The sequence below is a fragment of the Sinohyriopsis cumingii genome, chromosome 1 (assembly GCF_028554795.1).
Source record: "Sinohyriopsis cumingii isolate HCF-2022 chromosome 1, ASM2855479v2, whole genome shotgun sequence".
NCBI lineage: Eukaryota > Metazoa > Mollusca > Bivalvia > Unionida > Unionidae > Sinohyriopsis > Sinohyriopsis cumingii.
Genome location: NC_142961.1, coordinates 153171326 through 153185577, shown reverse-complemented (window position 1 = coordinate 153185577; position 14252 = coordinate 153171326). Strand labels below are relative to the sequence as shown.

Below are 14252 nucleotides of genomic sequence, written 5' to 3'. Positions count from 1 at the left end.
CCGACAAACTTGTAGTATTGGGCAACGAAATATGTTTCAGCTTAAGTGATATGTTTATTTAAAACGATTTGCATTATTTTTAAAGATGTAAGATTTCAAAGTTGCATAAATTATACTGACGTACACAATAGTTATATTTGTAGTTCAAGTTCGTGTAGTAATAATCTAAGTGTTTTATTTCAGTAAATAATAAAAAAATAAATTGTTAAGATGTACGAGATCTTATTCATGTATATGGAAATTCGCTGCAAAAGATGCCAATGTATTTAGTATATAAACCTTATTCTTATTAATTTTATCTGGCTTATGTTCATGCTGCCTTGGTTATCTGGGTTTTGTTCATGCTGCAGTGTAAATAAATGAATTAAAAATTAATAACAAAATCGTAAATAATAACTGTTCAGAAGTATACTGTTGTACATAATAATTTTAAAGTTCTACTATGTTCGTAAGATGGAATTTTGATCAATGATGTTTGTTGACATAAACATGTAAATGCATGCTTAATATATCGGAAGATAATTATCTGAAACCATTCTTTTTGTATTTCTTTATTATTACATTTTTTGTATCCCCACCCCTCCAGCCCAATGAGAAAGTAAAGAGTCATTCAAGTGTTTGATAGATCGGAACGATAAATCATTGTTTTTGGGACAAGAAAACAATAAATTGTAAATTTTCTAATTACAAAATAATGCAGTCTGGGGTTCGGTGCTTCTTATATAAGAAAAGTAATATACATCAAAACCGGAAAGTTGGGATGGTGTTGGTATCTACCCATATTCTAGAAACGTTTATTTTCACATATATTTTTCAGTTTCAGTTCTTTTGTTTTCTTTCAAGCCATCGACGGGAGATGTTTTTCTACATACTTTTATGTAAACGAAAATGTTGTGATTGCCATCATTTGTTTCCATATTTCAGCCAACCGCATAAATGACAACACAAAATCTTATATCTATCGAAGTTTTGTCTATTTTTTGGGAAAGGAATAAATTCCTCCATTTAGACGACCTGGATATCGACAGATAGAATTATACGAATCCAGTTTATTACAGTCCATAATAATTCATGTTGAGCACATTTATTACAGTCCGTATTGAATCATACTGAGTGCAATTTGTTGCAGTCTATATTGATTCATATTGCATCCAGTTTGTTACAATCCATATTGATTCATGTTAATTCCAAATTGTTATAGTCAGTATTAATTCATGTTGAATCCAGCTTATTACAGTCCATAACTATTCATGTTGAATATAATTTATTACAGTCCGTATTGATTTATACATTCAATTTATGACAGTCCATATTGATTCATGTTAAATACAATTTATTAGGGTCAATATTGATTCATGTCGGATCAAATTGATTACAGTGCATATTGATTCATGTTAAAGCTAATTTATTACAGTCCATATTGATTCATGTTAAGCTAATTTATTACAGTCCATATTGATTCATTTGATTCATGTTTGAGCCAATTATTAAAGTCAATATTGAATCTAGTTTATTACAGCCCTTAATGATTCATGTTGAATCCAATTTATTACAGTCCATATTGATTCATGATGAATCCAGTTTAGTATAGTCCGTAATGAATCCAGTGTATTATAGTCCACATTGATTTATATTGAATCCAATTTATTACAGTCCATATTGATTCATGATGAATCCAGTTTATTATAGTCCGTATTGAATCCAGTGTATTATAGTCCATATTGATTCATATTGAATCCCATTTATTACAGTCTGCAATGATTCATATTGAATCCGATTTATTACAATCTATATTGATTCATGTTGAATCTAATTGAGTTCAGTCCGTATTTATTCTTATTATATGCTCATTTTTCCCCCGTTAACTTTACATTGTCAGAATCGTTCAGTATTACCCGATACTGAACTCGCGCGACAATACACATCTAGCATTCACGTGCATAAAGGAACGACTTTTTCTATTGTAAACAAACAATGGACGCAGACGCCAGCACTTTTGATTTGTACACAAATCATGTACACTCGCATAAGAGGCTCTTTACGTTGTGGTTGTTTAAATTTGTTTCTGAATGAACTAAAACATGTTTCGTGTACTGCAAAAAAACCCAGCTGTTTTGGCACATTCCGCGTTGATACAATGTTACGGATTTAGGCTAGCTACATTAGATAACAGACGGAAGATAAGGTCCTTACAAATAACATACAAGTGACAAGTCATATACTCTCTTCTTTAGCTGGTGATAAGAATGGCAAAATAAAATATACTTACAGTTTTACATCCTGAAGTTCCTCAAAATGTATTTTCTTAATTCTGCAAATCCGAATTACATGAACCATGTCATAGGTTTTCAATCTGGATTACACATTTCGAAATTCTGCTGTACTTTCGATGATAAATGCAATTGCATCCTCCTTAATCCACTCAAAATGAGATAAGCATTAAATTCCATAGCGTCTTTTTGATAATTTCAATTGAAAGACTTTATATTTTCCCCACATTGTGATTTCGAACATTCAATGACAGAAACAGAAACAGATTTGGAGATGTAAACACGCTTCTTCCGCGCCACTTCATATCCGATGTATTTCATGTATAATTTGCACAGATGAATCCAGTCCAAAATCACAAAGCAGCAGAGAGGGCGATCAGACCACTATAGGGAATGGTCACCCTTTGTTTTTAGACCAAAAAAATAGTGACCCTTCGTAGAGGTCAATACCACGTCTACGATTATTGTTTGTCCCAAACAGAATTGTAGACGAGCCCTCTCTGCTGCTATGTTATTCAGAATAATCCTGGAAATCTTCATCAGAATAATCCTGGAAATCTTTATGTTCATTTGTTCTCTTTTCAAGTAATATTCAAGTTCTGATGGTGGTTTTTCTATTTTTGGATTTATGTTCTTTCTTTTTCTGCAATATATCATTAAACTTCTGTATCGATCTCCACCATAATTTTTGCAAATCTGATATAAACCTCTAACGCCGTTATTACAACCAACACAACTTCGTGGACCAACATGAGGGTTTTTCTTTATAAGATAATTATGTTTTTTGCAATATTCTCCACGACATTTTTTATCACATTTGTTAGTGGTTCCTTGACGCAACCACGCACAGTTGTTCATTATATTAATGATATCTTTTTAATTCAATTTAATTTTATCATCACCCCTGCTATCCAAATATTTTATCAAGACCTACACGATATCTTGTTCTAGGATCGTGCAAATTTATTGTTATAAATCCATGCGGAGTAGCTTGCGCTCGTGAGAAGAAATTTCTGAATTTAATTATATCCATGTCACCGCTGCACCAGGTTTGATGAATATTTCTAAGTGTGTGTGTGTCTACGCCATTAAACACAACTAAAATATTACAGTTGTCTCTGATCACTTTTGGTATTTGTGTATATCGTTGAGTAACATAGATCACATCTGTACTTTTATGTCTGCCGCGAGAAAATATTCTGGCTGGATTTGATTGTTTATCTAGCATCACATCATCGTATACAACTAAATTATTAATAAATCCGTCTAAAACATCTACGGACGGTGCTTCATCAATATCGGTTATAAACTCTATAACATCATTATTTTCGTCCAGTAATCTTGCGTTTTCATTGAAATCTTTAAGTACATCATAACACCTCTGATCATCAACGGATGGTGATACTAAATATAATTTATCCCATTTCAACCATCTCATTATTAGATTAAGTAATAATTGCGTCTTACCCGATCCAGATGGTCCTATGATAATCATTCTGATGGAATTCGGTAGCGCAGGATGATGCTTAACAGGTTCTCGTTTTCTTGTCGCTGAGAAATCAATTATATCCATATATTTTATAACATGAATTTATATTGTTTACGCTGTAAAGTTGAAACTCCAACTACTGATTTAGCTACGGTTACAACAAAAAATAAAAAATAGCGTATGGTGGAAAATGTTCTGTATGCGGTGGAAAGAAATTTTCATTTTTACCTAATAAGCGCGGTGGTGATATTGCTAATTTGATGTCACATTTTCCAGGTGCTCCATGGGCTAAATACCCAGGAGAAAAACATCTACCAGAATATAATTATTGCGGTCCAGGTACCAGACTTGATATCAGGCTTGATAATCAAGATCAACCAGAACCAGGCGAGGAACCAATAAACGCTATTGATCGAGCTTGTCACGCTCATGATGTAGCTTATAAAAGTAAAAATCTACAAGATAGGCATATTGCAGATGTGAAATTAATTCATGCGCTAGATTCTATAAAAAATAAAAATATCAAAGAAAAATTAGCTAATTGGTTGGTAAGATCTGCGATGAAAGGTAAACTCGTATTAAGGGCTGGTATATATATATATAATGGAATTAATTTATTATTCACCAAAAGGATACTGGAGAGGCAAAGGAGCAATTAGTAAGCTTGCTGATGCAGCAGCGGTTAAACATTCTACTGCTAAAGCGTGGTTATCCAAACAAGCAATATGGCAAATTTATCTACCACCACCGAAACGAATTCAGTACGTATATTTCGATGTTAGTATTCCTAATGAAGTTCATCAAGCAGATATTCTGTTTTTACCACATGATACTGTACGTAGAAAAACGTACAAGTACGCGTTGACTATTGTTGATGTTGCAAGTAGATATAAAGAGGCAGAGCCGCTATCAACGAAAACAGCATCTGAAGTATCTGATGCGTTTGAACGAATTTATCAACGAGGACCATTACGATGGCCACAATTATTACAGGTTGATCCTGGCAAGGAATTTCTTGGTCCAGTATCATCGTTGATGAAACGACATAATACCAAAATACGACGAGGGCATACTGCAATTCACCGTGATCAGGAAATTGAAGAGCGATTTAATCGAACACTTGCCGAGCGGTTATTTGGATATCAATATGCAAAGGAATTTATTCAGGATACGAGATCTCGTGAATGGTTTGCAAGATTACCAGGTGTGATAGCTGCATTAAATAATGAGATTACACGAACAATCAACATGAAACCTATTAATGCAATTACAAAAAAATATATACCAACACAACGACGTGATTTAACACAGCCAGTGTTATGTAATATTATAGTTAGATATTTATATGAACCGGGTGAACTTGAAGGTGGTAAGAAAAGAGCGACAGATCCTATTTGGAGTGTTAACACACATAAGATGTCCACCGTGACAAGATCCTCAGGTAGACCTGCAATGTACAGACTAGATTCGGCTGCTCCTCAACGTGGATTTACACGTGAACAATTACAAATAATTGCAGAGGATAGACAATTACCACCGCGATCACTTAACTAGCACCCAAGGCGCTGGCGTCTCTACGTCGATTACACAAAAGACAGGTCAACATCACATTTTCTCGTGTATGACCGCGACTATTATCTTTTCTGTCTACGGTAAATTGTCTTGAATCATTATTCGAATACCTCCACAGCATTATACAATTGCAACTTGCGCAATGATTATTCTGCTGCTGTTTTAACCTCAGTAATAAATTCAACATCAATATCAAAGTCGCGTTTATTTTTTTTATCAGATTGTTTGTATCCAATTAATTTTTTTTCTTATTATATCATCATCGATGATATTAAATTTATTAACGATTTCAGGAATTATAATTCTACGTAATTGAGATATTTTTCTGACCCTCGATACCGCTAAATAGACTAAATCTGACCACTCAATACGATCGTCCACAATCCAGACTCGTGTATCAGAAATAGTTAATCTTTGAGACGAATGGATCGTCATAGCGTATCCCAACACCCATGGAGATTTGTCAGCGCGTAATGCATCTTCGACCACACTGATATCAACAGCGACAATATCATTTAATACGAGATTTTGTTTCTCAGTCTGTCCTAGAATATCAACATTAATATTCTGTTTTCGTGTATCTGATGGTCTGTAACATAACGGAACGGGCAATTCTGAATATTTTTCTTTATGCAGCTGAAATAACTGCTGTTGTAAAGCGTCTCTGATTATTTTTCTGCTTGCTACTATCAAATCATTGGGTATCCATAAATTAAAAAAATCGTTCATTGAGGTCTCTGAGATTACTCTGCGTATTATTTCACACTGAATTTTGTTTGATTGTAATCTGATTAATTTTATTAATTCCTTTAAATTTTCATCGAGAGCTCTATGATCATCATCTATTTCTTCGTAATAATCAACGAAATGTTTTAACCAATCATGTGGAGATGGTCCAACAAAAGGCGGCGGTTGACCATGATCGCCACACATTATTATAGCGGTATTTTTCGTCAGCAACCAATCAAGAAACATTTTTAATGTATTCAATGACACCGTACATATCTCGTCCCAAATAATTATTTTAAGTATATATTTTTCTCCCATTCGTTCAGGAGTCCATGTATCCCCGCACCACCGAAAGGAACTATGATGCGTGCACGATTGTACTTGCCGTTGTTTCATCTCTCGAACAAGTCTATGTGTGGGTGTCAGCACGATCACATCTGAATTTCTAAAAACATTAATTGCTCGAGTCGTCTTGCCGCATCCACCAGGTCCATTGAGATATACTGTCTTATATCTAGTTATTGGATCACTCACCGGTGGCGCTTTCGACATTTCTGATATTTTATTACACCTACGATAAAAATTTCTCATCGGAACATCTGCTGATTCTGTATAATTATGTAATATTTCCTCTTTTATTCTCCACGAACTCCATCGTTCATCATTACTTGTAAATTTCATAACAGATTCTAAATATTTACTCGAAATATAAAACGAATCTGTTGCGACTCTGACTGCGGTCTCAGAAAATCTATTAATCATCGATAATAAATTTATAGAAACATAAGCCAACATAGAAGATCTTAGATGAGTATATTGTGGGGAGACATCATTTATGTAACTAACGATCGTACCCAATTTTGTTCCGTCGGATAAATAAACACTTTCTCGATTTACAAGTATATTTCTCGCTGCTGTATCAGCAATTATAAAATCGTACTCTGTATCATCTAGAATTAATCATGCGTGATGTCTTTTATGATCATATGCACCACCTTGAGTAAATTTACCTATAATTTTTCTACCGAGATCTTTTGCGGTTTTGAGTTTAATCTCGAGAATTTTAGGAGCTTCTTTGATAATATCATCTTCGGAAACACCAGGACATTTTTCCTTAAATTCCTTAATAACTTCATCGAGACTGATAGAATCTGACATGGGCAACCAAACTTCGGTCTGCGCGTGATATGATATAATTGTCTCACTGACAACCAACGATGTCAGTACAGCACAATCTAGCATATACCGTAATAAAACTATAGGCACCCAACGTTTTTCACAAAAATGTCTACCAAACCAAACATGACAAATTTTGTGAAGATTTTCGTTAAACTCGAATGATTCAACACAAGCGAATCCAGTCAGATCAAAATCAGGTAATGGTCCATTAATTGCCACTCGCGTCATCTCGTTTGTAGGGTGACCAAATCTTTTAAAGTACACAGAACAGTCTCCGTATCCTAGAAAACTTCCCGGATAACATGCAACCATATCAACCGAAATAACATCATTGTAATTATACTTGGTATTCCGCAATCCGCCGTGTCCATATTCGACGCAACTTGCGCGTACATCCTCGAGTAAATCAAATCGTGTTGGTTTCCATGAATTGTTTTCTCTAGCGAAATGAGCCGCAACAGATGGAACGGTAAAACAATTAGTTAGCAATTTGTCAGTATTTTCCGCGTGTTTGTACTCTAAAAACTTCTCCGCGAGATTTTTCATCTCGTCTTGGAGAGATTCTGTTCGATATATTTCACCGTTTGGTCTAACAAACTGATCAAATCCACCTTCCTCATCACTTTTAAATAACCATCTGAGGGGTAAAATCTAACAGTTCGATCACGCGGAAATATTATTACAGGGCTGGTCCATGCGTGCGCGTTATGATCAATAATATTTATTGAAGCTCCTTTCGGTTTTTATTTCGATTCGTACAGTATTTATCCCGTTATCGTTGATACTTTGATTGGGAATTTTAATATTTTTCCTAATTCAGCAACGTCTTTTATTGTAGCACCGGTATACCTAACTGAATCAGCCCACGAGTTTATTTTTTCACGTCTTAAATCAGTTACTCCGTTTCCACATATCGCGTTTGTAAAGTGTTCTATTACTCGTTCGGCTACATAATTTAACCTTGAAAATTTCATGGGTGTCAGTTTATCAACGTTGTTCTTTTTATTTATCTCATAGATTCCACAAATAACTGCTGTTACAGGATACGCTCGCTCATAATGCGGTTTGTCAATACTCGTCAACAGACCCGGTCTGGAATTTTTACTTAATATGGCAATTTTATTATTACCAAGGACAGGATCATATTTGTCACGGATAATCCAACTACCTGTTTCTGTTAGTACAATAAATTTTACTCTGAAGAAATATTTTTGATTGCGCTCGTATTCAGTGAAGTAGTTAATGATAGTTGCCGCCCGCTTGTCATTCATTGTAGCGTCCTTGACAGTGTTGCGAATAATCTTGAACGTTGACCATACATGAGATGCACCATCTGTATAAAATTCTTTCTTGGCGTCGTGAATTTTATTGATCAAACTTTTATTTTTCGGATCAACCAAATCTCGTACTGGTAAGTTAGGAGATAATCTTTTGAGGTTGAATTTATATTTAGAAGGCCTAGTTTGGGATAATCTCTCAAATTCGTTCATATAATCAAAACAAATATTTAAATAAAGAATATTATATATATATATATATATATATATATATATATATATATATATATATATATATATATATATATATATATATATATATATATATATATATATATATATATATATTATATATATATATATATATATATATATATATATATATATATATATATATATATATATATATATATATATATATAAAGAATCAGTGCATTTGGCTCATGATCGGTTCAGTAAATCGATGCAATAAATCCTGTAGAGGTGAATTTTGTTGGATGCACTTACAAAATATAAAACGAGGAAGTCTAGGACCAATACTATGTCTGCGATGTGGTATTGGGGTGCGAGGAAAAACAGAATTATGTGGAAAGAGCGGTGGAAAACGGTTCAGAGTACTTAAAAGATATTATGACAAAAAAAATAATATTAGTGAAAACGCTATAAAATCCGTGGAGGATAATATATCAAGATTTCAGACAAACAATGATTTAAACAAATAATATTATTGTATAATGGAGCAAAATATATTTGTCCCACATCCTGTCATAACAAACTACGAGGCAAATCATAATGGTGTGATCAGACACTGTAGGTTGAAGAGACCAGTTCGTGTTGTTACTAATACTGGTTATCTAATGTTTACTGCTGGAAAGAAACATTATTTCTGTCATCGATTTGTGTATGAGTGTCACAAGGGGTTAATCAAAGACGGTCTTATAATCGAATATGCTGACGGGGATCCTCAAAATAAGAGTTTATCTAACCTTCAAGTTGTTACACAGAGCGAGAACTCTGCACGTGGTAATACTGGAAGATGTAAAACAATCGGAAAGAGGGCGGTAAATTTCACAAACACAGAAACTGGCGAGGTAATTATATTTCGTTCGATATGTTCTGCTGCGAAATACTTTGATATTCACTCATATTCAGTACAAAAAGTAGCAGAAAATATATATAAAACCGCTTTCTCAAAAAAATATAAACAGAGAATCACCTTTCAGTATTGTTAACTATCATCACCACCTCGAATTATATTTTTTTTTGGTCAGAAATTATCATCATTATACTACTTATTTTTTTGACTCATGAAAGGGAGGTAATTTTATGATCCTCGGTATATGGTCATAATCATCTACATACCCGTTTATGGTTTCTAACTTACAAAAATATATAGTTCGTGTATTTTTCTGCTCTATTCGTGAAACATTTAGAACAGCGCACTACACATAGACAGCACATAAAATACATGTATATTTCATCTAAACTGCAGAAAACCGAGCGCAGTATGACATGTATATTCCAGCTTACTGAGTGCAGAATCCAGCGTCTAGTCTGTATCGATCACATCGGGTTAATTTTAGATCTACAGTACAGTACATGGATCCTGCATGTATTTACTCGATTACAGAAATACGTGTATAATAATGTTTGGAATTAAAAATTAGTTGCATTTTTCTTGTTCAGTGTAGAAATATAATGCGAGATTGTGTACGTATGTGTGATTATTTATTTATCGAGTAATATTAACAACTAAATACTCCCTTTGACTATATTCATGGATACAGATTTACGAATGGAAAATCTCGTAATATATATTTCTCCATTGAACAGTCATAGAGAGGATGGAAAAATCTAGCAGTTAGATGATCTGGACCGGATGTTCTATCATAGATGGCGTGGATTATAAGCGGTATAGTAAATAGGAAATTCCTTAATCCAGCTTTATAAATCTAACTTGTTTGGTGAAAACGTATTTCTTGAATTCAGAATTGTATTTTGAGTAAATATATTCGAAATTAATTCCTTTTCAATGATTATTAGCTATATATTAACTTCTGAAACATATGTTTGTAACAAGATTCGATAGCTCAATCGGTATCGTATTGGACTGTGACGCTTGCGGTCCAGGATCGAATCCCCACGGCTGACAACTGGTCGGTGGTGCGCATAATTGCGATTTTTATAATAATTGGGGGGCAACCGCAAACACTCCCGCCCGCTCAGCAGAACTCTCAACCACATATCAACTGGTGGTTGATACATATTTTCGTATCACCCACGGGTTTGATTATTGTGGGTGGGGTCTGCTGAACATATATGTTTGTAATGTCCTTTATTTATTATATATATTCATTTCATTGTACTGTCCTTCATTCAACGTATATATCTATTTCATTGTATATATCCATAATCTGAGCTCGCTAAGACACTCGATAGGGGCTCGTCATTCATTGTATATATCCATTTCATTGTATATGTTGTGCCGTCCTTGAAACATCCCGACGAATTCGCTAAACACTCGATAGGGGTTCTATAGGGATAATTTTTATTTTTATTTTAAAGATTTATATATTATATAAATGAACCATGAAAATATCAAAGACATTATTTCTGCTATCAAAAAACTAGAAGAAAACGGAATTAATATATCTGATGAACTAAATCCTGAAAAAATAATATCTGATTTTGAAACGTTAGAGGAACTTAAAAATGAAAATAAGTATGTTCTATCATCTCAATATAAGTTCATAAAGCGGATTCAGGCAGCTATGTTTCAGTCCCTGGCTATGGTGAACGATGATCAAGTAAATGAATTTATTCCTCTTTCTGTCGCAGTAGAAAAGATCAGATCGGGATTATCCAGCGAGTACGAAACGAAAAAAACAATCAGTACCCGCATAAGATACTTAAGAAACATTATGGCGGCGGGTAACGATTAAAGCAACCCTGAGTAGTAATATTTTATTTCTGATTAATTTCCCTCATTGTATATCACATCAGAATTAATTTACATAAAAAAAAATAAAATATTTCTGAATAATAATAAAATATTGTTTGGAAAACTGATTGATTTGTATACTTTTGAGTAGCAACCACCCCATCAAAATTACAAATCTGATTGATTTGCATACTTTTAAGTAGCAATCACCCCATCAGAATTAATAAATTAATTGATTTGTATACTTTTAAGTAGCAATCACCCCATCAGAATTAATAAATTAATTAATTTACATAAATAATAAAATATTTCAGAATAATAAAATATTTTTTTGTAGTATTTTTTGGAAAACTGATTAATTTACATAATTTTCAGTACCAACCACCCCATCAGAATTAATAAACTGACTGATTTGTATACTTTTGAGTAGCAATCACCCCATCAGATTGATTCATAAAAAAATAAAATATTTCAGAATAATAATAAATTATTTCAGAATAATAATAAAATATTTTTGGTAGTATTTTTTGGAAAACTGATTAATTTACATAATTTTCAGTACCAACTACCACATCAGAATTAATAAACTGATTGATTTGTATACTTTTGAGTAGCAATCACCCCATCAGATTGATTCATAAAAAAATAAAATATTTCAGAATAATAATAAATTATTTCCGAATAATAATAAAATATTTTTGGTAGTATTTTTTGGAAAACTGATTAATTTGCATACTTTTGAGTAGCAGCCACCCCATCAGAATTAGCAAACTGATTGATTTGTATAATTTTCAGTACCAACCACCCCATCAGACTTAGCAAACTGATTGATTTGTATAATTTTCAGTACCAATTACCCCATCAGAGTTAACAAATTGATTGATTTGTGTAATTTTAAGTATCAACCACCCCATCAGATTGATTCATAAAAAACAAAATATTTCAGAATAATAATAAAAATATTTCAGATTGCACAAAATTGATTAATTTGTGTAATTTATCCCATCAGTGATTATATTTATTTATTTATTTATTCTGAAATATTATTTTTTTAAGTTGATCGAGTTTAATACAGGAGTGTGTATAATTTAGAATCTGATCTCTGTTACAAATGATCTCGATAATATGTTCTCGACGGAGTTCATTTAACTGTTCTTGTGTTAATAAGAAATCCTCGCTTCCGTATTCATCAATAACTAAGTTAACGTTAAATTGCTCTGTGTTTTGTGAAAACACTGTTCTGATGGCGTTTTAAGTACTTCTTTGTCATGTATAAAAACCATCACGTGCTGGTACATTATATAATATTTACCTGATTAATTAAGATTTCACATACAGATTTATCACAAGCTCTTCTCCAGGTAGGTCAATTAAGCGATTAAGGTGATCTGTGAGTTTAAAATCTATTCGTGTTAACATATTATTGTGACACCGCAGATACACAGGATTAGTTGGTTCTTGCACGATTAAACTTCCAGGGGATACCTGTGGTGTAAATGTATATAAAATATATCCTTGTTGAGCCTGATTTGATTTTCCGAGATCTATTTGATAGCTACCATCGACTACGTCACAAACCAGATTGACCACGATCGTGCTGGTTATATTAACGATTCCTGGAGATATGTGCCTGCCGCTGCCATGTGGATCGTTATTGTATCTTAGAACAGTTGGAGGTGGTGCTAGTTTTCTCCATGCATCGAGTATTTTAGGAAAATATTCATCAATAACATCACTGACAGATTTTCTTAATTCGCCAGTTTCAAATCCTGTAATATGAACGTTGGTATATCCGCGTCAGTTATCTTATAATGATCAGTAAATAATTTTTTAACTGTTATACGAGGTTCAGCATTATAAATAACACTACCACCAGTAAACGCAGACTGTCTTGGAGTGTTGATAGTTAGTGATAGAGTAATAATTTTATTACTATAATTAAGCTCTGATAAAACATGATTTAAATGTTGTATTGTTTCAATAATCTGTTGTCTTGCATTTTCTGAATAAAGATGTGTTATATCAAGAAATAAATTTCGTAGATTACCGAATACACGTTCATACTCGGACTTAATTGTACTGGAAAATAAACCAGTAAATCTTTCATTGACAAACACTTTTTATTACTAACATAGTACATATTATCATCTTCTACCATCATAGGAAGTTGTGTGCCATCAGGTGCAGTAAATACAGCTCTAGCACCACCTATATAGTAATTTAATAAATTCCATGGGTGTTCGCTTTGATATTTTGGAGCTATTATAAACTTTGTTTTATCTGTGATAAAATCATTTAATTTCGGTTTTGGTGGTCCTTCATGCACTGGGGGAACATCCGGCCAACCTAATACGGATCTTATCGTGGATTGATAGATATCAACGGCATAATCAGGAGAATGTATCTCAACCGTCGAGGACAGCGTCGGTTCATGAACGTTAATTGATATTTTCGCTTCTTTTCCGGTTATTGATTTTATTCTACGCTGAAATTCCTCATTAATTGGTTCAATCTCATAACTACCAGTGGGTATTCCAACAACAAACCAGTCAGGAGTACCATCTGGTTTGTTCTTATTAGCAAATACAAGCGAATTATTTGCTGGTGTACCATTAAATGATTTTGATCTGATATTTGGCCAGCTGTAATATACCCGTAATTGAGCTAGTGCTATTTCCTTAACTGGAATTGCAGTAGGAAAGCTAATACTAAATTCAGGATTAGCTGAACTTACCGAGATCATCGTTATCTTTGGCGGAGTTGTATTAGTCACGATCTGCTGGAGTAATTCTGTC

The 14252-nt window shown here is 33.3% G+C and overlaps 1 protein-coding gene across 3 annotated transcripts in view; it reads left to right on the top strand.

Moving 5' to 3' along the window:
- LOC149808180 (sushi, von Willebrand factor type A, EGF and pentraxin domain-containing protein 1-like) overlaps window positions 1-1508 on the top strand; it is a 144342-nt gene extending 142834 nt beyond the window's left edge. For all 3 annotated transcript variants that reach the window (XM_089974307.1, XM_089974299.1, XM_089974291.1), the window contains one exon: window positions 925-1508. In XM_089974307.1, coding sequence (XP_089830433.1) covers window positions 925-995 — 71 coding nt within the window. In that variant the 3' untranslated portion in view covers window positions 996-1508. The remainder of the gene's footprint in view (window positions 1-924) is intronic.
- Window positions 1509-14252: the final 12744 nt, after the last annotated feature.